The 25,507-nt window shown below is 46.6% G+C and overlaps 1 protein-coding gene across 1 annotated transcript; it reads right to left on the reverse strand.

The window, feature by feature from the left end:
* Positions 1–646: 646 nt before the first annotated feature.
* LOC122363906 (E3 ubiquitin-protein ligase Mdm2-like) lies at positions 647–20,393 on the reverse strand. Its single transcript, XM_043333725.1, has 8 exons — positions 20,342–20,393; positions 17,537–17,566; positions 15,161–15,246; positions 14,719–14,858; positions 9,894–10,162; positions 8,229–8,371; positions 3,348–3,533; positions 647–2,983 (listed from the first exon to the last, which is right to left on the reverse strand). The coding sequence occupies exons 2-8, from the start codon at positions 17,556–17,558 to the stop codon at positions 2,621–2,623; spliced, it is 1,209 nt and encodes a 402-aa protein (XP_043189660.1). The 5' UTR covers positions 17,559–17,566; positions 20,342–20,393; the 3' UTR covers positions 647–2,620.
* Positions 20,394–25,507: the final 5,114 nt, after the last annotated feature.

The following is a 25,507-nucleotide window of genomic DNA, read 5'->3' on the forward strand; positions in this document are numbered from 1 at the left end:
GCAGCCTCATTTCGGGCGCCGACCTCATCCGACCGGGGACTGACAAGGTAATTCGTGCTCCGAATGCGCTCTTCATTCCACGCGCTGACTATGCATAGTCAGCCATCTGTTGTGAGTGACCCGTCTGACCTTCACAGTCCAGCCTCTATCGCCCTCAAATAAATGTTTGTTGTAACGTTTATTGTTGCCGGTCCCAATCCACCATCCGGTGCGTTTTAACTTTTAAGCGTGCAGTGGTGTTTTGTCGTTTATCAAAACTCGCAATATAAAAACCAGAGAACATGCCTCACAAACACGCTGGTCATATGTGATATTTACCTCTCCCTTCCAAATGCGCACCTTGAAGTGCTCGTCAAAAGATTGAAGACATAGAAGGCATTCCCAACTGTTTACAAACCACAAAACAAGTGTAGGTACCTGGCACCTCCTTACTTACATACTGTAACCTCTTCAGTGCAGTCGATTGCATGATGACTGTGTGCGTGCAACTTCTTCACATCATTCGCTCATATTTTCTTCGGCCACCATGTGCAATTTAGCCCGTTTCTGATCTTCACTGAGGTTGTAGGTACCTAAACGTTATATCATGCGTTTTTCCTTAGCCGAGTATACACACTGCCACACCCCTACCCAAAAACCAAGCGAGTCCTGTGAAGAGTGTATTGTTTGTTATTTGTGGTATTTCACAAGCTTCACACAGAGCAACTAATGAAGCATCCACTTCACCAGGGAGAATCTGTTAACTTCCCAACCTTCAGCGAAAAAGGCAAATCCAATAACAACGAAGGTGAATGCTAGGCTAATGATGGCAACTGATTACTATACAGATGCGATTAGGTGAGTTGATATTGGGCAGCGCAGCGTGCGCCTGTACATTCACAAGCCGGTCGGCGTTCAATTCACCGTCACGCGAAGCACGGTGCCGGCTTTCGGTCGCATGTATCAGACAACACGAGCCAACCAGCTACATCAATGGTACACACGACAGTTTATCATTTTTACCGCTACCCAATACCTGATCACACGCTAGTACACTACAGCTACCACGGACGCACCAGCGCGGCAGGGATGCTGCATACATCATTTACATTTTTTTTTTAGGTTTATCGGTGCACTTTTATCTATGTCACTCCATTGATTTTATACGCAGTTCGGCTTAAATTTTAACAAGACGGAGCTTCTCGATCATGCATGTTCCGATTTTTCTTAAATCACTACCTGAATGACAAGTGCGAAGCCTACATTTTTTTTTTAGTTTATTTGTTTAGATATAATATAAGGCATATGTAGCTCTCAGTCTCGTCTCACTGCGCGGTAGGCATTTGCATCTCGACAAAACCGAAAACAGTGCTAAAACTTTACTACCAGTCGCTCGGAACTCACAGCATGGGGACGCTGGAACGCAACACCAAAAATTGAGCCCAGCATTGACATCGACCTCCACGCAGTGCAGCAACAAAAGGCACACGCCTGCACTTGGCGGAATGCATACTTTTTTACCCGTTGAGAGTGATGCCAATAGCGGGCTCAACCTTTGGCGTTGAGCATCCCGCGTCTCTGTGCTTTGAGTTCCGAGTGACTGGTAACAGAGCCTTGGCGCGATTCTCTGGTTTGTCGAAATACAAATACCTACCACGCAGAGAGAAGAGGACTGCAATTCACTCACACTAACAAGTCACTCATATGGAACATTTCTACCTTTATTCACATTTTTTTTCGTCATCTGCACCATTGATGTTGCTACCTAGCTCCTAATGTAAGACTACAGCTGACCGAAAACCAACAGCGTGCTTCTGCGACTCAATCTTTGGCGGGTGAGGGCTATGCTGTAGTCAGTAGCCGTTACACAGGCATTACACATCAGTCAATCAATGAACATTATAATTGAAAAGCATCAATTTAAAATGTTCATGAATTAGTAATCAGAAGCTTGCTGCTACGGCGTGTAGCGAATTAAAACTTTGTTTGCACGTTCAACCCAGCACAGCCGACGGCGCGGGATTTACAAAACCGACACATCAGACAGAACCGGCGACTTGAAGGATGCTGGCGCCAGTTTGAACACTCCGACGAAAAAGCTTATCACTGCTGTTCTAACCGCAGTGGTAACTTGGCGACGCATTGTGGGAAAATCAATTGAAAAAAACGTAGGAAAAACTGAACGGTTTCCGAGAGAGATCAAACTACCCGTAAATGGATTAAGAATTGATTTGAATAATAGCTTCTGTATAATAGACATTGAACCTGCCATCGCGGCCAGTCCGTCTTACATCCTCTTGTCAATGTTGAAGGAAACATTACCCAGAAACCTGTCTCACACACCTAGCTTAAATAGCATTAGCATCACGCCATGATAGCCCGGAATAGCCCCAAATTGTCAGCAACCAATACGCAACCACTAAATGAACCAAGAACAGCCAAAGACACACGCTGTACACCACACACGACACCTATAAACTAAACATCAGCAAAGTCCCGGCCGAACACCCTTCAAGTCGCCGGTCTGCCGATCACAGATAATACTTCTTTCCGCGGCCAGAAGAACCCCATTCAGCCGTGCTCCGCCGGCGCCGAGCGACGCCTGGCAGTCCCGCCGACAGAGCCGACACCTCACCCCCCATCACCCGAAACGCAAGTACACGATTTTCTCAATACTCCGCCGACACGACGGGCACAGATCTTTCTTTTTCCACAGTTTGCGCGCGCACGTGTAGCACGTTACCTGACACCCGGTGAGGCCGTGAATGATGGCTGCGTCGCGGCTCTTTTCACAGCAGATGATGCAGGTCTGGTCGGCCGTCGTCGAGGCCCCGTCCTGAGAGCCGCCGAAGCCGGTGTCCACAGAGTCCTGTGGACTCGCGCTGGCCGCCGCCGAGGACGCGGCGACCGTGGAGGTCGTGCGTCTCATCTTCTCCGAGAGGCCGGCGCGCTGCCGGCGCCGCTGCCGCTTGCGTCGGGGACCGACCACCCAGTCTGGCCGCATCTGCAGAGCGCGGGGAGCGGCGTCAGACAATATAATGACAAAAACATCGCACCAGCCGTTCCAGCACGAAGAGGATGCCGCGTCTTCAGCTGCGGTTCGAGATAGCGGGAAGTTGACAGTGGCACATTAAGGCGAGAAAAAAGGTGAATTTACCCTCATCATCACATCTTATGGGCACCCAGCAAGTCTACCGCACCATAACAATCATATTCTTTAATACATCATGCACTCATAACGTCTACCCGGCATTATAAGCACAAACTCCAAATTACGTATAGTCCTCGCCGATAGGAACTGCAGCCCGTGTCCCTCCACCACCCAAACTACCACCTGCATCCCCCCACTCGCCGCCCGGTCCGCGCACCTTCCAGCAGTGGTCGCAGCGCGACTTTCTGGCCTTATTGGTGGTGCGGCACTTGGGCGCGGCGCACACCCACGTGTCGGCGTTCTCGGCGTCCGACTCGGAGGTCTCCATGTCGGCCATCATGCCGACGTCGTCCATCCAGACGGCCATCACCGTCAGGTGCAGCGGCGACTCGACGTCAGACTCCTGCCAGCGACCGGCGCGTCAGTGACGGCGGTCCGGCGCCGCCCCACACGGACCAGGGGAACGTCCGGACTAAAGGGTCGGGGCTTCAAGGGTCACACGTCATACACAAAAAAACACGCCATCGAAATACATTGAAAAAGAAACGCGTTCTGCGCTAAGGTGTTCTTAACATGTCAAAAGCAAAGTTAACTGTATCAACTGTCATCGAGCTGCAAGTAAGAGATTTCTTAGAGTATAGTTTCATTTTATAATTGAAAAGGGCTAAGTTGGCATAAGTGGTGATTGGTTAAATAAGCAGATCAAATCAAAGCCAACAACTCTTCCAAAGGACTTTGCAAGTGAACATACATAATACGAGGGGCGTTCAAAAAGTTCCCGGCCCAACCATGAAGGAGTTGGAATTTCGGCCTGCAACGCGGTGTGTTCAATGATGTGTTATTGGAATGTCCACTTACGTAGCCATTAAGCAATCTGCCCTGTGATTGGTTCAGGCTGCTAATTAATCGTAGCATAGTTTGCCATTCCCGGTCAGAATGGGCGACGCCCAGAAGAGAACAGTTATTTGATTCATGCATTGCAGAAAAATGCACCAAACGTTATTCACGAAAAGCTAGTGCCAACACATGTTGAGGTTTGTCTTTCTTACAGTAACGTCAAAAAGTGGGCATCTCTGTTCAATTTTGGTCAACAGATCATTAATGGTCACCCCCGCAGTGGCCAGCCATCAACAGCATTGACTCAAGAAAATATGAAAAATAAATACTTCTTTGTGAAAAATGACAAATATTCTGGTCTGGAACAACGCAGCAGAAGCGGAGGTGTCTATCAGGTTCCTCAAAGCCATTCTTCGACAGTGTATTAATATGTATAAGATCTCTGCAAGATGCATTCCCCGCTTGCTGACTCCAGAGGAAAGGCAAACTCGAAAGGAGGCGTAACGCGAAAATTTTGGCCCCATATCGAAGATCCAAAAGAGTTCATTGAACTACTTGTTACCGTGGAGGGATTGTGGGTGTCACACGTTGACCCTAAGGGCGTGACCGAGTTGCACAAGTGGAAGCACACTGGGTAAAGGCCACCAAATGTGTGCGACGTGTTTAAGTCAGACGGCAAGGTGACAGTGGTTGACAGTGGGCCGTGAAATGAGGAGGGGGAGAAGGTCATCAACGTGGGAAAAAGCGCTCTACCCTGGTGACATCTACTGGCTGAGAATCGGAGTAGTAGTGCTCGGACACCAACGCTGAGCGGAGCCACCTCCGAAGTTAACGCACCCTTAAAGTTCGAAGTCTTTCCTTTCAGCCTGTTCGTAGTCTTCTCTCTTCGAAAAACACGCATCATTATTGATGTAAAGCAACGTTCCATTGTGGCGAACGACTAACTAACGAATGTCAATCATGAACTACCAATGGATAACAGTCATAAAAAATAGACTTGCGCAATTACGCATTATGCGCATCGTAAGGTCGATAAATAAATATGAGGTATATAAATATATACAAACAAAAGGCGAGTTGCAATATCCAGTTCACTAGCTCCTTACCGAGAAAACGACACCATCTTACCTTCTGGATGTCCCTTACGAGGTGCTTGATAACGGCCTAGCCATCAGCATCCAGGTACGGCGAGCGTGACGTACGCAATCTATAACACAGAATCGCTCATTGGACCCCAACTATTGGAGGCCGAGGCGACTGTCACTGAGACAAAATACTGGCGCTACAGTACGCACTACGTCAACTGCAAACTACTACTAGCGCTACGGAGAGATACACGCCAGGGCAGTGACGAGCTAGGCCACGGTCACCTCGGCGCGCGCTTCACCACCATCCCGTCCTCCCAGTCCACACACGGCCGAGACACGGCGCTCACTTCCCGCACACACAGATCGACAGCCCGGGCACGGAGTCCCTCACACCCGCTCATCAGCTGACGCGGCCCCGGCCAGGGCAGCTGTCCTACCGGCCGCCGGCGCCGGGGCCCGTGGTCGGCCCGTCCGCGGCAGCGACGGCCCGATGACGGGTCACGGTGCCAGCACTCGGTACGGCAGCTACCGCCGGGCAAATCACCTCAGTCCTCAGAACCAGCACGGACCATCACTGAGCATCGCGAGTCGACGCGGAGGCGCAGGGGTGCCACCATCCCGCTCCCAGTTCGCAGAGCGCAGCAGATGAGTGGAGATCTGCGGGGTACCCTGAGCGCAGGATCGCAGTGGCGCTTCGTGTCGCGTGGCGCAGTGCGGCCGTTGCACGTGATGACCCTGGTAGGGCGCTGCGCCTGATACATATACATCCTCATCCGTTTCAGTTCGTATCGGGAGTCCATGCGGGCTTGTCGCACGCTGACTGGCGCTGCAGCTTCTCAGCTTCTCACGGCTCTGAGCTGCTCCATCATCCCCTGGCTCCAGCGCCTTCAGCTGCTCGCTGTCTGCTCCTCTGGGACGCGAGGCTTCGGTTCCAGCACCGGCTGCCACTGTGTTTCCAGTAGAGCTTCTGGTGCGTCACCACATACGCTGCTGCCGCTGCTATGAAGTGCGCGCGGCGCCGAGAGCGTCGGAGCACATCTGCGCCACTCACCGTCGCACAATTGGAGCAGACAAACTGCTGAGCAGCTGAATATGCCATTAAAGTTCGTGGCGCTAGATTTAAATTTTGGTTGTTAAGTCAATCATCCATGCTGTGGATGATCGTAAAGTTAGAATTTTAGGGCGCATTTTGAAATGCGAGCATTTCAAAACACATTGCACTGTGCACTAATGGCATGCATTAATGCTTATTTGCTTGCTAGATACAAGCATCTTACCTTTTACATGTTAATAATGTATGCCGAGCTCATTTTACCTGAACTCTGGTTGAGGTTAACTACAACCAGAAAAGATAAGGAAATGTTACGCCCAATCTTAGACGCGCATAACGCAATATGAGCTTTTGGTGCTGCCAAGCTCACAAACGCAGGGACGCTGCACATTCTTGCCCAGGCGGGGCAGCGCGGGAGGGCGCCAGGCGCGTGCCATCACAGGCTGAGCAGGCGTGAGAGCAGGCGGCTCGTGCCGGCTCCAGCACAGGAGAGCGCGCGGCCCGCCAGTGGAGCACTCGCAATATCAGGTGTGAATCGCGTGCCAAAATCGGCCTAAAGCGGTGTGCCGCTAGCTAACGCCATTGACAACCAGGCGTACAACATGAGTGAAAAGGGTCGCAGTGCGCGGGACGCTGGGGACACGTACTGGGGAGGCGGAGCTGGCTGCGTGGCATCTGGGCGCGGGGAGACGCGATGCGCATTGCTAATAAAGCGGTATGACGCAGAGGTCTGGTGCCTGTCGCGCGTGGCACCTTGTTCTACGCGCTGCTAGCTTTTGGCGAGTCTGAATCATGCCCAGAGCGCGGGCTTGCTGACGCTGTTGGTACGCGAGCGGAGGAGGGTATAGGACGTCCACCAGTCGCGCGTTACAGGCTGGGCTGGTGCAAACAGAGGGCCAACAGATCGGCTGAGCCGGCCATCGCACCGAAAGGAACTTTCGTTGTAGTTCTTATATACAATTACAATTATGTGTACAATTATAGAATTTTTATCTACGTTTCGATGTACAAGTATGTCCAGATATTACCATGCCAAGACATAAACAGACCTCATTGGTACAATTAGCTTTTACGGCTATAACAGATTTTAGCATGCGTGAAAAGCCAGCATCAAGTTTCAACATTACCATCAGTCACAACACAAACAAAGGGGAAATTTGGAAAAACGCGGAGTCTCATTAATGAGGGGGCTTGTAAGGACCAATGCGGGAGTTCTCGAACGCTTTACCGCCGCAATCCATGTGCGCGCCTCGCCACGGTAAATCGGTTAATTGAAATGCTTCTAGGTGGATGGCCGATTAGCGGAAGGGCCGACATCCGTCAAACACCAGTTCACCAAATGCACACCCGGCCTCCATTACCCAAATTCCCGTTTCAAATGCACAAATGAAACGCCTCCAGAGAAGACAACAGAGCAATGACATAAAAGAGAGAGAAGGAAGAGAAATAGTTCTCCGGAATGCTTGAGACGCGCGGTGTTAGTACTACGGATGTTAGTGACCGGACTTTCGTTAAATATTATATGATAGCGAACTAAAGGAAAACATGCTGATTCAGAAGTGCATGAAAACATCTACTTTGATGATTTCATGAGTGGACGTGCCAAGACGCAATGCCTACTAGAGAAAGTGAAAAGTGAGGTGGAAACATTCATGACCAGCCAGCCCACGGCGAGCCACTTCCGCAGACGACCGGGTGGTCTGTCTGCCGAAATGCTTCGCCATTTCGACCACCGAGACACAGCTCAACTCGTGCCACCCAGACCCAAAGAGGGAAAACCACAGACACAAACACAACATCCGACATCCAGAGACAAACCACCATCACGACACGCAATGGATATCCGTAGACAAAACACCATTGAAAGGATGAAACAAAACAGTGTTAGACCACAAGGTGAGAGAAAAAAGGAACACAACACACGCACACCACAACTGGGCATCCAGTTTAGGTACTCGTCACCGCCCGAAGCAAGGTTAAGTCTGCCACGAGCAAGCTAATCTGCATAGCGCAGGTCCAATCAGGCGACAAAGGCGACAAGACCGAGCAGACTAGCGGCATACACCAGCCGAGTGTTGCCGGCGCCACCGCCGGGGCGGGGTCGCTGCGGCAGACTACTCACCCCTGATGAAGAGAGGCCGTCGGAGTCGTAGTCGGTGCAGTCGACCGGTTCCAGCTCCTGGGCGTACGTGCGGCGGTGGTCTCCGGCCTCGTCATAATCGGTCTCGGTCTCTCTGGTCTCCTCCATGGCACCGTCGGTAGCCTCTAAACCATCACAGGCGGTCCCCAGAAGTCAGCACCGCTCACACACCATGCTACCACAGACACGCCGTAGGAACGATCGACACCCACGAACGCACGCACGCACGCTCAACACGCACGCTCAACACGCACGCTCAACACTCATTTCACGCACTCACGCTCACGTTCATGCCCACACAGACTCGCATTTTCACGCAGCGACGGTGCGTCTGGAGAATCGGGGCACCGCGACTGCTGAGGTCACATGGCGCCCCTCTGCACCGACGCCCGCCCCCGAGGTGCGCCCCAGGACTACCGGGGTGGGGTGGACACATCGAACAGATAGACACACACGAAATCGAAAAGACGATATCGGCGCTCAATCACAACACTGCTCGATGGGGACGGGGTAGAATGTCTACACGCAAAGGCGCGCAGGGCACCCTTAGAGACAAAATACGACGCAACGATAGACCGGGAAGATACGGTCTGAGCCACTGGCCCAGACGGTGCACGGGCCAGCCAAAAGAGGCCGGCGGCCGCACGGACGGTGCGGTCCAGGTCAGCCTGGCCGTGCACTAACACAACAGTTACACTGCGCACAGCAAACATTGAACAGGCGTAACGTAAAGGCATTCTGATCACATAGCGCACCAATCGACCACGAGTTTCGAATCAATGATGTCTTTTGAATGCGTACTAGAGATCAAGGATGTTGAGTATTTTCAGGACTGAGTTGCCCAGCCGGCGAGAGCAAAAATGTGATTTCAGACTTCAGCGAACTCTATGTTGCACCCAACTAATTGGTCGATTGTTGCGGTGTGGTACCAGATTGGGAACAAACGAAATATAAGCAACGCTCAATAAAACAACGACGACAAGTGAATGACTCCCTTATCCTTGCATATTTGCCCACGCATAATATTAAATGATATGTGACGAACACAAAGAAAACCAGCCATGTGAATATGTCAAAGTGTGGCAAATTAAACAAATGTGGAATAAAGTGTAGCTATGAAAAACCGACACCGTATGACAATATAAAAGAAACGATGAGGACGTGAAAAGAAAGGTTGTAACTTGTAGTAAAGGGAAGCTAACCAAAAGATAAATGAATCAAGGGGAGCTAATACGAATAAATGAGCTAGCGATAAACTAATCATATGACGCAAAATATTAACATACAATAACTCATGAAGATAAAATGTTCTAAATCATTACATCGTACAGTCGTGTCGAGAGAAAAACAAAACTCAAAGAAAGACGAGTAACGCAAATCTAAATCAACTAGGCATATTGTACTTGTCTTGAACTCGTCGCTTAGCAGTGTTCACTGTCGGCGGTGCAAGTTCCCATGGTGTTACTGTCTATATTGAATGTTGCTACTGTGACGGGTCACAAGTCCCTTACACCACCCACCAGCGGCGGCGTCAGTGTCCGCTGGGTCACCCCGCCTCCCGCTCACTACACTGTCGCCGCCGCCCCGTCGCGGCAGCTCTCGTGGTGCGTCTCTGCCACGCGGCGGCACGCTCCGTGTCTGGCTCACCTAGCGTGTCCATCCGCTGGAGGTCGGGGGTGACCGACGGGCCCGGTCCTGACGACGGGCCCGCGCCCGCCGCCGGAGCCGGAGCCGGAGCGGACGCCGCCGCGCCCGCCTCGGACCGACTCCGTTTGCTGTCCGGGTCGTCGGCGTCGGTGTTTGTCGGGCCGCGTTTCACCTGCTCGCCTGGCTCCAGGCCCGGCGGCGGCAGCGGCGGCAGGCTGGCCATCAGGGCCTCGTCCTCCACCAGGCACAGCTGCTGCCGCACCAGCAGCCTGAAATCAGACGGCGTGCACTGTCAGAGGGCGCCACCGTCCGCCACCGGCCGTCAGAGGGCACCTCAGTCCACCACCGCAGCCGGATCGCGCGTGACAGCATTCTGGGCACTCTGGTAGCTCGGGGGGGGGGGGGGGGGCGTGACATGCATGCGTCAGGGAGGTTTACCGAGTCCCGAGTTAGTTAGGGAGCCGGGAAGATTAATGTGCGTTCTAAAAATACTACATGAGTGTGTGAACAAGACAATAAGCACCATTGATGATATCACAAACACCGGCACTCATTTGAACACCTTAGTGGTCTTGCTCGTTAGGTAACGAGCTGAAAAGCAGATTGAGATGTTAGATCGATAGTACATCTGGACACAGAAGGACGTGCAGATAGCACGTTTCAAGGTATCCAGCGCTCAAAATGTGGTAAAACACAAAACGTGGTTTCCTCCAGTTTCCCCAACTCAGTAATTCTGAGACTGAGTTAAAGGGACCCTCCCACCTTCAAAAAAGTTAATGAATTGGCATGAAAGTGATGTCCCTTGGTTCAGAAAGAGCGAAAACGAATATCTACCAAATTTCACCGAAAAATATTCACTGGTTTTCAAGATATTAGGCTTTTACTTTTGTTTACTTTTTGGGATCTCCCCTGTTACTAGCGACTTTATTTGGAAGCAATAATTTGGCAGCCTTAAAGTGCGGCAGACGTTGCGCGCAAAGCAGCGTATACCACCACGTGTTAACGATGGTTTTAGTCTAAGATTTAAAAATCGTTAGATCTCCGCTGACGTCACAAATTCTAAGGGGGCATTCCAATGCATTAGCCCCTTAGAATCCGAAAACTGCAAGTTTGAAATTCCATATCTTCGAATTAAAGCATTTTTCGATGTTGTGAGTGCCCAAACCGGTATTTGCAGGCCATGGCCACCAATTTGGCTATCTCAACTCAAAACTAATGTTAAGGTGGGAGTGTCCCTTTAAAGTAAAGCAAAGATAACTTGAAAGGAAACGACACAATTTTGCAAGCGGTTGTGTGCGAGTGGGCAGGATGCTTCCGAAAATAGAGGATCGATTGCGGGAAAACGATACATAGGCACAGCCACTGTAATTGCTGAGCAAACAAGTCGAAAAACTGTGCCATGAAAATTAGGCATACACATGCGAAGTCTTCCGTTAGAGCACTCAGCAATAGCATCCAGAACTGTCAAAACGGCAGAATTCGTAAACTGAAATTGGCTAAAATAACCCTCGCCCGCACATGCCATTTTCCCATCCTAGAACGCACATGGGGGGGGGGGGGGGTGGTTGCCACCCCCCCCCCCCCGCGCCATTTCGTTCCTGTTGGAGATAGAGCTTAGCAGTAAAGACCAAAAAGATTCTTTGGGAAGAGACGAATCCAATGATACCCAGTTTTACCTTCTCAGGTCAGTCATTGACCTTCCAGGTCAGGTCAAACTAAAAAATGTTGCTGTTTTGGGTCACCGTTGGATATCAAGTGCGCTGCTTATCAAATACCGATGACGATGCTGTTTTCTGGTGCCAAGCCAGCTAGAACCTCTTTGTCACACTATCCGACCAGAATTTTGCTGCTGAGGTCATTTCAGGTCAAGTTAGGTCAAGGTCAATTATATGTGTTTGTATGTCTGTGTGTGTCTGTGTGTATACTGATGTGTGCACCGATTGTTTTTGGGTCCATATCACATGAAATCATGATCTGAGAAGCTTTTACCAAAAATGCAGTCAAAAAACTTCACAAAAAGTAAATTCAGCTTGCCTAAAACGCAATTATCTTAGATGACCTAGGTTGACCTTGACCCTGACCTTGACCCCTGTACATCGTCGAACAACATGTTCCATGATAGGTGGGAGGTAAGACTGGCAAAAAAGGCCGAAATCAGGGTGTCAAAAGCTCACAAGGCCCATGGCAAACGCAAGATGTTGAGAATTGGCCATTTGGGTCATGACATGACCTGAAAAACAAGGTCATATCTCCGAAACCAAAAATCACAGAAACTTGAAATTTTCAGTGGACATCAAGAAAGAATAGACAAGCAGCTATACGAAAAATCAGCCTTCTAGCTCTAAAAATGTGGAGTGCAGAGCAGAAAGACTGCCTGGGGGGGGGGGTGGCAACCACCCCCCCATGTGCGGGCGAGGGATAATGCATGGATTAGAGAAGCAGTTTCGATGGGCAAAAAAGGTTTTGGCCCAGGTCTTGGCCGGGACTGCTGGCCAGTGTTGTTTCAGCGACCGTTTGGTTAATCTAGTACAAACCGTCAGCCAATATTAGCCACAAGCACCATGTTACAGGAAGTTGCAAATCGCAATTAGTAGGAATCAATGACAAAACGGAGCAACCAGCATTGAAATGGGATGGAATAGCAGGAAGTCGTGACGGGCTCAACGGTAGGCATTACCATGCACAGTACATAAATTTCCAGAACATGACAGAAGCGGCACTAGTTTCGCCAGAAATGCACATATAATTTGGTTGATTCTTTTTTTTGCAATTTTGATCTGCTAATTTTGACTTTTGAATCCTCAGTCTATCAGTACGACAGGTTTTCGGATCAACTGATGACGAGCGATTTGACACGGGCACTCGAGCTGTCACCTGGGTCATGGTGCCAATCCGACAGTTAGAGCCCCGGCCGGCCGAGCCCGCCACGGGCGCCTCCCTCGGACCCGCTCGAAGGTGACGGGCTGGTGGTGGTGCTTTGGTGCCCATTGGTGCCACGTGTTATTGGTGTAACTTGGTCGGGGTCCGAGGCCGCACCACTGCTTATCGGTCAGCATCCGTCAAATGAGATGAAATGAAACGGCATGATGGCGGGACGGCTAAAACTCGCAAATCAAATTGCAATATTTAGACAAAAATATGTATATTCAAATAATTATTGGAAAAAAATTGTGCTCGTCTCTTACCTACTAGTCACAAATATAAATATTTCAAATATGTATGAATGACTTATTTGAAGAGTAAATAATGCTATGACAAAGATTATTCAATAACTAAATAAATAAACGAATGTATGAAAGTGACCATCAGCCGCCGCAGTTCAGCCCATTTCACTGAGCTGTGCCGCAGGTCCCGGGTGGGGCTGGAGGGCCTCTCGACCGGCGGGCCCCAGAACCCCGACTCCGGCCAGCCCATGGTCCGTGGTCAGGGGTCCCGTGGGCCCGCCAAGTCTCGAGATGCGGCCACCATCCGACCGCCTCTTTCAAGTCAGTGAAACCGTCAAAATCGTCAGCCATAGAAAGGAAAATGGGAAATTGGTGATTGTGAGTACTGCAAGGGGTTATTAGAGTTTAAATGGTGCAATTTGAATTTGAATCAACTGAGACAGATGAAAAATGAAGATTAAATGGTTGAATGCATTCGACTGAAAGGAAGATAAGTAAGACTGCGGGCGTTATATGTACGGCCAAAAGTGCTCAAACAGAACATAAGTAATAATAAACTACACTATAAGACTGAGTGAATAAAGAAAAATTAACATTAAAAACTAAGCCACTCACAGCAAAGAACATCAATCGCAAACGCAATGAAGGGGCACAGGGGCCTGCGGGCGGTGCTGGTCAGAATAGTGTGAGGGCCGGCCGGCCGGTCGGTCGGCAGAGTGGTCGGTCGCTCGGCGGGCTGGCTGGCTGGCTGGTGGAGAGCTCCGGCTGGTCGGGACGTCCGCCGGCGGACGCACGTTCGGCGGGACCGAGCGACAGCCGAGCCGCCTCCGATCGACGGATCACGAATTCCGTGTCCCCGTCGCCAGCGCCAGCGCCGACCGTCGGGACCGACCCTCACGGATCGTGGAAATCGGTCCTATCCGGATCGACATGGGACAGCCGCCGGTCCGGCCCGCCGGCTCCGGGCCCAGGCCAGCTCAGCTTGGGTCCAGGTCCAGGCTGGGTTCCACTTGGTGTTGCAATAATGATACCGGGGCCAGAACACGAAGCGGAGCCAAATGATGGATGCGATACATATAAAGCGTTGATTCCATGTCAACAGAAACAATGTCCTGGCGTCATCAAGTAATTTAGACTTGTCTGGTGACTTTGATGGCATTTTGTAGAACTTGGCACATGAATATGCGACTTCAATGAATGGTTGTCGCCTGGCTTACCCGCTGACATCCCGTTGCCCGCCTTGCAAGAGGGCAACAGGATGGGATGGATGGCTAACAATTGCCAAATATATAACATCTTTGGTAGAATTTGATCTTTAAGAACCACTGAAATTTAATCAATCAATATAAATCAACTGAAAAGGGCACAAACATGATAATCAAAATTTAAGTTTTCTTTCAATACCTATGTCAAAGAATACATGAGCGACTAGAGTCTATGTTGATTATTGAATGTCAATACTCTGGTCTTCAGCCAACCAACAATACTTAACTAACACCATAATTAAACCAAAAAGACCGGGACAAAGACCAAGACGACGACCTTCCTGGACCGGGACCCAAGCCGCGGGCGTGACCGGAGGCCCGAACCGGCGCCGGACCGGTGCGCCACAGTGCTACCGCCACGAACGTGCCCGCACGCGCGCCGGCGCGTCCACATACCGTGTCTCGTCCTTCGTGAACGAGGCCACCCCGAAGACCCTGCCGAGCGGGTCATCCTGGCACACAACCCGACTCTTATTCGTCGGGTCGAACAAGCTTGGTTTTCTCCTCGCCAGGTATCGAAGGAACAGCATAATTACCTGACGAAATGGGTGCAGGGGTCAGCAAGAGAAAACAGCTAAACAACTCTGAAACTTTGGAAAAAAGCTGATAATACATTAAACTTCAGACCTGACAAGTGACAGCTAAAATTTACTGAGTAGTTCAATTGACAACAGTTGAGGTCTGAGGAAAGTGCATAATTAGACAGTGCATCTGCTATTGCATTTTTATGAGTTACCATAGCTGTCAAAGTGAACAGAGGATCATTGAGTAGACCAGAACAATTGAATTCACTCAAATAAATAGCATGCAGCTAAAGGAACCAGAAGAGATTACTCACGTCCTTCCATTCATATGACTCGTCTTTTTTGGCGCCAACCGACTGCAGCACTTCAAAAAACGAAAAATTTAGTGTATATCGTCTTTCTGTGGAACAACAGGGTCAATTGTTGATTAATCAATATTGAAGATGTTAAACATGTGCCATACGTCCTATGGATAGCAAATTTGTATCTGTAGTGTGTAGGTACCTCTCACTTTGCTTGTGCTTCAAAATATAAATCAACAATATGTACATACCAATGGAATTAATTAGCTGTGAACTCTTAAGGCCTGGCTACACTATGCATTTCCTGCGTGCGTTTTTGCAGGTTTGCGTGTTTTGCGTAATATCGTTCTAGGAAAAAAGTTATAAACAATATAATTTTTACTTTGGTTATATACAAAAGCTAATATAACTCTTATGTAACTAAAATTTAAGGTGAATAACATCACAAAAACGTAATATCGTTCATTTTTCTAGAACGATATCACGCAAAACACGCAAACACGCAAAAAACGCACGAAGAAAACGCATAGTGTAGCCAGGCCTTTATGCCTGAGTAAGGTTGCAGGGAATATTGAAAAAACTGCTTGAAAATAATTAAGCGAGCAATATAAATAAAAGAGCAGTTTTGCATTCTAATGCAAGGCCCCAATTAATCAAAAGTTCTTCTCATAACTTACATTGCTGTTAAAATCAGTGGCCATTAACTCATAAAACAATGGGATCTGGTAGCACTGGCTTACACCTTCTCCATTGGCACCAAGGTTCAGAGTTAACCTTCCAGGCGGTAAGGGGGGGGACATTTTTTGCCCCCCTTAGTTTTTTTCGATATATCTCCAGAACCGCTGCGCCGATCGTCACCAAACTTTCAGTACCCTCCCGTGAATAGCTTTTACACATTGTGACCAAAAATTTTCCAAAGGCTATGATAGGTTGGCCCATTGGCCGCTAATGACGTCGGAGTGACCTCACTTCTGCCATTTTCAACCCAAAAATGTTGGGAAGAGCTGTCAGACCTACAGCTTCAGAGATACAGGAAAATGTTTAAGACATAAAAGGTGTAAAATTAACAGGGCTACAAAACTGCTATCTAAAATTTTTGAAGTTTTTGGATTTTAACCAAAAACTGAATATAATAGCCAAAAAAAATCCAAAAAGGTTTTTTAATTTAGAAAAAAAACTGAATATATGTGATAGTCCCTACCACCATCTATCCACATACCAAATTTGAGATCGATGCCTCTTTTTTGGCCAAGTTATAGCGAAAAAAAAAATGTTCAAAATTGATGACGTCAAATTCTCAAAAGTCAATTTTTAGCAATTCTAGACCACGTAGCGCAAAACAAAGACCACCATTAGACTCCCCGTGACGAGCTGCATCGATGATCGAACCAATAACCACTTTATGCAAAACTATCAACTTTGAAATTTGACCTTTTTTGACCTGACCTTGACCTGACCTCCACCAGAAAGTGACAAACCGTACCTGATGGTCTTATAACCAACACCATTCAGTTGGAAATGAAACATTGGTCAAAAAACAATATGCATTGCACAATCCTAGTGAAGTTGGGTGCATGTGCTGACCCTTGGCGACCTGACCTGTGACCTGACCTGGCATTATCAGTGACCTCTAATAGCAGCATATGTACTAGGCAACTGACGCCCTATCGCTGATTTTCGACAAAATGTGTTTTACTTGATGCTATAGCGCATTCCCTAGAAGACCCGTGAACAGTGAAGCATTTTATCTTTGACCTGACATGTGACGTCATCGGTGACCTCGAGGTCAATGAAATTTGGTTTTCCTCAACAAATTTGACAGGGCTATAGAACGCCGTTTGAATTTTACGAATCCGTCCAGTAGTTTCCGAGTTGGGGGGGGGGGGGGAAATGCCCCCTCCCCACCGCGCGGAAGGTGGCCAGGAGGCCCACCGCCTGCCAGGTTAAGTTTATTTGGGCGCTAGAATATGGCAGCATACAAAATTGCATGGATATATACGAGATACCAGTCAACAAAAATAAAAGCGAGTAAAAAATAGGAAATAAAATATCATATCTAACCTAACCTAGCCTTACCTATAACCTGCACACTACAACCTACAGTTAATAGAAGCAATACTGGTAGGAAATAACTGTACAGGCAGGCGAGCCTGCCCATCCAGCTCAAGCTACTTCCTACTAACATTCAACAAACCCATTAAAATCGGAAGTGATATTATTTATCAATGAAGGGGAGATCCATTCCATATGTAATATGTATTGTATACAGACTACCAATGCAAAGGCCATACAATAAACAAGGCCTTGATTAAGTTGAACCTTGGTGCCACTAGACGTATTAGTCAGCACTACAGCCACGAAATAACAATAATGCAGGTGGGTACTTACGACAGCTTGGTGCTGCTTCCATTTCACTGCCTGAAACAAGACAAGACTAATTGTTAATTCTACAGAAAAGCAGGCCTAAACGGTATGATCCTAATTGTTCAAAGGATGATGCTAGCGTAATGCTGTTTTAATTAGAGAACAGTAAGCCAGAATGAAAATTGACAGAGTACCTAAGTAATAAAACAACCATTTCAATATTGGCATGTAGCATATTACTGAAAGACAGAGAAAACTGGCCATCAATTGATTTAGACAGCAGCAACCAAGGTATATAAAAACACTGGCAGCAACAAGGAGCAGAAAATGTGAGATACTTGGTAGGTAATAACAAAATGATTTGTGAAAAAGAAGGGTGAAATGTGAATCAGAATACACACAGAACACAGACAGACTTGGACTGAAAACCCAAAGCAGAAATTTTCATCCTCGCAGAAACGGTATATGCGTTTATCAATATAGTGGTTCTTCTGCTAGAAATTTGATCAAAGAGCAAAATGAAACGCACATCACAATTACCGTCCCAGCATGAGCGTGCCTGTCAAAACATGCCACAACGCGCAACCCCAAAAATGGAGGACAAAAATCTTTTTGATCCAAGGCAACACATATAAGCCGGGAATTTTCAACTCCGCAGTTCTCTGTGACGCTATGACGTCACTGGACCATCGGTCATCCTGCCCAACTCCTGCCTATCTGAAAAATAGTGATGAATGAGTAGTAAAGCAATCTTGTGATGTTTTGTTTGTTTGTTTGTTTGCTTGTGATTTCATCGGTCATCTTGTGATGAACTGCTGACATAGATATACTGCTGAGATCTTATATACCACTGAACTCTAATGTGGGTGGAAGGCGCATCGGCTGCCAGATGGTGTCCAGCGGTGCCGCCATGTTGCGCAGACCAGGAAGCGGCCGCCGCCTGTGTTGGGGAATAGGGAATTCGGGACCTCGATTTACGTTTGCGGCCGCTGCATCCGTTACGTTCAAGCTATGTAGAAACGGAAACCGGCATCTTACGCAGAATTGAGTGGAGAACAAGATGACATATTAAGAAAATCCTCAAACACAGGGAACTTATACGTTTAATTTAACCCTTATAAGTCAATGGGGAAATATGGAAATTGCTATTTTGGCGCCGGGAATGATCTGAAACTATCTCAAGCATATAGAAGCGTGATTTAATGCACTCCTTGCAAGGTCCAATGCTTCACATTTGCATTGTTGCCCTTGCGTGACGTCATCTGTGACGTCACAAGGGTCATAAACTTTTCTTCAATAACTCCCGATCAAATTGAGCTAGCGAATCGGGAAAGCCACAAATGGACTCAGAAAGACCTGCCGAATCGAATGATATGTAACATGACCTTACTCGACCAGCTTCGTGACCTTAAGCTCAATTTTAAGCAATTCTAGACAACATAGCGCAAAATAAAGACCAACATTAGATTCCCGTGGCGAGCTGCATAGAATTGATACCCATTGTATGTAAAAATATTAACTTTGAAATTTGATTTAATTTGACCCGACTTTGACCTGACCTTCATCAGAAGATAACCTAAACTGGCTCCAAAGGTCGCGTGACCCACATAACCGCATCTGTCATGTAAAATGGACCATAAAACATGCATCACACGACACATTCATAATGTGACCCTTTATGACCTGACCTGTTATCAGTGACCTCAAGTAGCAGAATGTGTTTGACAAACGATTCTCCGTCGACGATTTTCAAAAACATGCCTGTCAACTTTTACAACACATTTCCTGAAATGCTTGTAAACAGTGAAAATGCGACCTTTGCCTGACCTGTGACGTCATCAGTTGGACCGAGGTGAATGAAATAGGGTCACAAGGTAATTCCCCGGTAGGGCGAACCACTCCTGAATTTTGAAAATCGGCCGGAAACTTTCCGAGATCTTAGGCGGCCGAAACGCCCCCCCCCCCCATGGGTGGTATGGGTCCGCAGATAGTTAGCTAGCCCTACGGGGCGCGGGCTAACTTATGTCTACATATTTTTAAGTAAGGCTGAAAGCGAATTATCGACATCATTCATCAACAATGCAGATTGCTTTGAAATGTGGCAAATGTGGTATACTATGCATTATCGACCTCAAAAAGCCTTCAAAGAGCCAAAGAAGATTCTAAAAAGGATCAGAAGTGATAGGTATCGCAGACGCTGTAGTGCAACACTCCCTTAAAGGCTCTCCAATTTCCAAATCATCGGAATCTCGCTTTCTTACAGTAAGGAAGGAAAAGCTTCCAGCAGCTCTCGACTCATCTAGGTCCTAATCCTTTGACCTTTCCATTGGTACAAAATACAAATCGCTTTTTTCACATTCAAATCAGATGGGGTAAGGGACAACACAGTCAACATTGCAAAAAGCTACGAGGGCACGCGATTTCCAGCTTTTCTTCAATGTAATTTGTATACCTACCTACGCATTAATAGACACTAGACAGCAATGCGAAGGTCAGAAGGTGAAAATCTGAAATGCCCTTAAACAGAGCAGCAATCAATAGAGGATGAATGACATTCACAAACGGTCCATATTGGTGTGAAAATCTGATCCGGCACTTTTTGAACTCGAGCCTCGCCGAGCAAAACATGCATATAAATAATAGACTACTAGTTAAAGACAGTAGGACTAGGTACCTAAATAACTACATACATCCTGGTACCTACAGCAAAAAGCATCAGCACTAGTCGGCAAATGGTAATCGATGAAACATCATTTCTATCAATGCTATGTCATCAGCTACATGTTCTCAAAGCACAGGGCATAAAAGCAAGTGTTCGAAAGCACCCACCGGCCACCAGAAGCAGGTCGTATACCAGCCGAGCCTGACCCGACGGCTCCCGAAGTGCGACTGTCCCTACCGGTCGGGGATGTCTCTCTCTTATGGCTGAGTGCGTGAATCAATTCTGGCACCAGTCGCAACAAGCCATACAAAAGAGAGGTTGAGCAACTGTATGCACGTCTATTCGTGTTTTGGGCCTGAAGCGACGCCTCATGACCATGAGTGGTGGCGGAACACCTTCAATTAAGGTCGACTTTTGGTCCCATTTTGGTCCCACTGTCGACTTTTGGTCCCATTTTTTCCATGCAACGCCCATGGGGCTAAATTGCTAATGTTAAGATGCCAAAATTAAAGGGGGCACGGTGCCCCGGTGCCCCCCCCCCCCCGTTCCGCCGCCTATGATCATGACCTGTGACGTATTTGCTTTCAACGACCAATGGCAGGCCGCTGCATCGAGGTGGAATGAAGTGCATTGTTGCATTGCAATATATGATATACCAGACCATAATTATAGCAATTGAAGTATTTTATAATGAGTAATACTAAGTAGTATTGGTGCCAATCGGAATTTCTTTTCTTGGAATTCCAATTTTTGTCCAATTCCAATTTGGAATTTGGACGGAATTCTTAACATTTTTTGGAAATTAATCGGAACACAAGGCCTTTAAAATTTAAAATTTTAAAACGGAGGCCTTTAAAACGCTTTTAAACACTTTTAAAATTTACGCAAAAAATGCAAAAATCGTTAAAAATTGGAATAGCCCCCGCTTTGGACAAAATTGGAAATTTACTTGGCAATTTCTTGGAATTGGATCGGAATTGGAATCGAAATTTCATGAAATTGGCACCACTACTAAGTAGGGATTTTTGTAAGGATTTCATTCAGTACTTTTTATAAATACCTTTCCAAACTCATTTACGATATGACGATCTGAGGCCTGTTTCACTAAAAACTTGCGATTACAAGTGTTTGAACTTTACAATTCATGAGTATTTTTGCAAACTATGTAAAATCGGGTTTCACTAAACTTCATCACCAGCGGCACCTCCGATAAAAAGAGTTGGTAAATAAACTTGTAAACAATAAAATTGTTTTTAATCAAGAACTTTAACATGTTACAGATATTGCTTCTTTTTATCAAACTATGTCTAGTTTTCATGTCAGAAATTGCAGGAATAAATTAAAAATAATGATGCTGTTTCTGAGTGGTATAAATGATGGTTCACAATATCTTATTATTGAAAGAAAATAACACGTAAACATTTGACAGCAGAAGACTGTTGAATGCAATTATGGCGCGCGAATGACAAAACATGACGATATTTATTTATTGCTCGTAGCTGGTTCGTAGGGAATGTGCTAAGTGAAAAAGAGCATATAATGACTCAGCATATCATATTTGTTTTAAATAATTGATTGCTTTGCATCATTGCACAAAAAGTATCAAAATTCCGAACGTCAGGACCACTGGAATTTCAGGTTTGTAATTACGATGTTTTCTTTCAAGTTTCTGGTCTTCGTGAAACAGAAAGTTTGCGATTCCCGTGTTTTCTAGCAAACTTTTTCTTGTAAAAAAGTTTGCAAATTTTAAACTCAAAATTCATGCCCGAAGGTTTCGTGAAATCCAAATTTCAAATGTTGGTAATTATTTCTTTTAAACTCAAGTTTTTTCTTTGCAATTACACACTTTATTTGTTAGTGAAACAGGCCTCTGGTTGTATGAACATTGTTCTACACTTCCTACGAGGAAAGCACTTTAAAAAATTAAATTTGAGATGTTGCAATACAACTATTTCTACGGCACACGCACACGAAATGTGTGACACGTTGCGACAGCTATATCACAATCGAGCGATAGTGGTGTACCTATGTGAAAAAATGCACAATCCTATCTCAAGCACATATAATCGTGATTTATAATGATTTTGCAACGCTGAAGCTTAAATTGCGGAGCTTAAATTGCGGAGCTTAAATTGCGGAGTTTTTTTTTTTTTTTTTTTTGCTAAAAACTCCCGATCAAATTAAGCCAGCTGCAGCGAGTCGGTTGAGCCATCAGTTGAGTCTGACTCGGAAAGGACTCACATCGAAATTCGAATGATATGCAGCATGCTATCCTCCAAGCAGCTTTGACCTGACCTTGACCTCTGAAGTCAACAATCAACATCCTTGTGAGTTTGTGACCTAACTCAAACAAAAAGTATTCAACGCGCCTGGCCACGACGAGTACGTAAGATGGTCCCACAATCGCGGCTCTGTCACCATTTGTGGGTTTCGCACCGAATTTATTCAAACTTGCAGGACGTGCAGTTGGTTCGCATAACTTCATAGCATTGGTACCCAGGTCCCGGCCATTTCAAAATCGGTAAGTAGGTAAGACATGACCCCGTAACTTATCTTGAACATATGGAACCATTTTCAAAAAGCTCTGATTGCTATCCATCTTGGAAATATCCGCTCTATTTTATCTTTTCTTGTGCTTCCTCAGTTAATGCTAGAAGGTGGCTAAGTTTGTATTTGCTAAGCTTGGTGAGAGCGCTGGGTCAACTAGGGTCAACTGAGGTAAAACAATGCTTTGTCCCAGCCAGCAATTCGCTTGGGCTGAACTGTGGCAAACGTCGGGCAGCTTGGGATTAGCTTGGGTTTGCCCACTTTGACCAAAACCAATGTATTTTTTACTAGGGCTGAGCTGGGGCATGCCGCAGCTATGCCCACGTGCGGATAGCAGTAGCTCAGCCCGACATCTGCCCGCGCATCCAAAACAGGCTTAACTTGGGCGGAGTGCGGGCTGATCAAGCTGGCTGTGTCCTTCGGCTAACTGGAGCAAAGCCGGAGCTTAGCCATACTTGTTCGGCTCTTCGCGCATGCGCATTTCTGCGCCAATCATGTGCAGCGTTTGTGACAGTCTGCGCGCTGTGCGACGAAACGACACACCGGTGTTGGGGCATTTGGTAGTTGATGTTTGGGCGCGTGTGACAGTGCAAAGAAGGGATAGTGCTCACTGCTCTTATCAAGTGGACTGGCATGGAGTTTTACGGTAGGTAAGTGTATTGAATGGTGCGCTTGATCGTATGTAAACGTCATGATTTTGACTGAGTTTCACGCCATCAAACATGAAGCTGAATAGCTGTTCAGCCTGGCGACTCATACCCCCGCTCAGAAAAGCCGTATTCCGTGCCTTTATATCTTTGTGAAATACCAGCACTTCTGAACCAGGAAAATGAAATACAAAAAGAAATATTTATCTACTTATCACCGAGCACGCCCTCTGTCCGCGTTGAACATCGAATTAACATTTTATACGGTTCAATGAGAAGTGCTTTTACAGTATTAATGCAACAATAAGTTATTTTTCAAGCAAACATGCAATGTAAATTGTAAATTAAACCAATTGATCTCTTTTTTCAGATAGGGTGAAGTCGTCTAAGAGTACGCACTTAGTGGATTTTTTGCTCTCATTTGTTTAATATTTGAAAGAAAGAAATCGCAAATAGGGAATATTAAACTTCATTGAATTGGCCATCAACCCATGGGGCAACGATCCTTCAGCGTAAATGGAAGTGGTCTAAAACTGACATTTTCTGAACCGCTGCAGTTGCGTACTCTTACCATATGGGGTGTGTAAGAGTACGCACGCCAGGCGGGTGGAGTACGCAAGCAGATGAACACACACCTATGCAGCTTGTACTGTCCAAATGCTTAACTTCAAACTCAGAAGGCATTTAAGTTAATTCTAGTATCCAAAAAGAAAAACATAAAATAAATCTTTCAAGTCTATAAATCAGGAAATAATCATGTCGTGTGTTTCTAAAAAAAAAATGCACAATCAAAAGGGAGAATAACTCGTACTTGGAAGAATTTCGGGTACGCATCTGCATCACAGTGCTCCATTGATGATATACCTACAAAACAAACGTCATTTAGCGATAGATTAATAATTTTATATTTCTGTATATTCGATTTAATGTATAATTCTGCGTACTCTTACCCTCCTGAACAGTGCGTCCTCTTACCGTACATGCAATTCGCGCACAAAACAACCCCGAAACGTTGTGCAAAACTTCGCAAACAGAATATTGCACTGCACAGTATTTCCCCAGATAACCTCACAAGTTTCCCATAACAATCACTGAAATGTACCTTATCTCAACTGCCAAGTATCAAAATTATTGTACCATACCAAAATAATATCATAACGCTCGAAAATAATATTCATCGCCTTAAACTCAACAGCGTCGCCGCTCAACGCCCACGTTCCGTTGGTGACAAGCACGCACTGGCGCAAGGCCATATATCACTGGCGGCTTCATGTCACTTCATGAACTCGACAAACCCGCGTTGCTAAGCAACCGAAACAGCTGATGCGTACTCTTATCGCCCGCGTACTCTTACCCGCCCTTACCCTACGTATCATTAGAGCAAATGGTTCCAAAAAAATGGAATAGTTATACAAACCAGGACCGGGTGGACGCCGCAGTCGCCCTCGCCAAGTGGTTTAGCGGAAACTGCCTGCTTATAATTAAGTAGGTATACCTACATATACGGAAACTGCGCCGAAAGCTGGCCGACCACCTACTGCGGATGTGTGTGTGGAGGAGCCAGACGCCTCCAAAGTTCCCATTCACCAGAGCGAAGTTCCTTATAAACGATTGTTTGCTAATTGCTTTATGTCTTATGAGCGATTACTTGCTGTCCTTACTTTATGCTTTTGGTTGAGTGTTCAAAGTGTTATTATGAACGGGGACGGATGCTAGCGGGCCTTGTGATTGTTTTATAGTTTTGATGGCGCTTTTTCATGACTCATACCATATTATTGCTGCAGTTTGCAGTCCACTGTTCAGTTAGGCGGCACGGGCGGACATCGATAGCAGCGCCTCTATCGGTCACTAGGGAAAGCTGGGCTGTAGGCGACGATATACCGGCTGAGTTGTCACACGTTGAATAGGTTTATAGCCATCCGTCTTGTGAAAAAGTTGAACTTTTGCCTTTAATATTTCTACAGTTAACTTTAGAAGTGTCTTCACATGGATTACAAAACTGCTTAGATTATTGTATTCACTTCAAGTCTTCCCTATTGTTCTTGATGATGCGGGAACTATTTCTAATTAGTGTTTCTAGCTTAGTAAAAGAACATACTGTGCAAACGATGAAAAAAGCATAAATGGAAGATTTTAAAT

The sequence above is a fragment of the Amphibalanus amphitrite genome, unplaced genomic scaffold, assembly GCF_019059575.1.
Source record: "Amphibalanus amphitrite isolate SeventyFive unplaced genomic scaffold, NRLGWU_Aamphi_draft 000026F_arrow, whole genome shotgun sequence".
Lineage (NCBI taxonomy): Eukaryota > Metazoa > Arthropoda > Thecostraca > Balanomorpha > Balanidae > Amphibalanus > Amphibalanus amphitrite.

Excerpts from the sequence above, each read along its gene's own strand:
- LOC122363906 (XM_043333725.1), bottom strand. The coding sequence starts at position 17,558 with ATGGAAGCAGCACCAAGCTGTC. Across the intron at positions 15,247-17,536 it reads GGAAGCAGCACCAAGCTGTC|AAAGACGATATACACTAAAT; the intron begins GTAAGTACCCAC and ends GTTGTTCCACAG. Across the intron at positions 10,163-14,718 it reads TTCACGAAGGACGAGACACG|GCTGCTGGTGCGGCAGCAGC; the intron begins GTATGTGGACGC and ends GTCTGATTTCAG.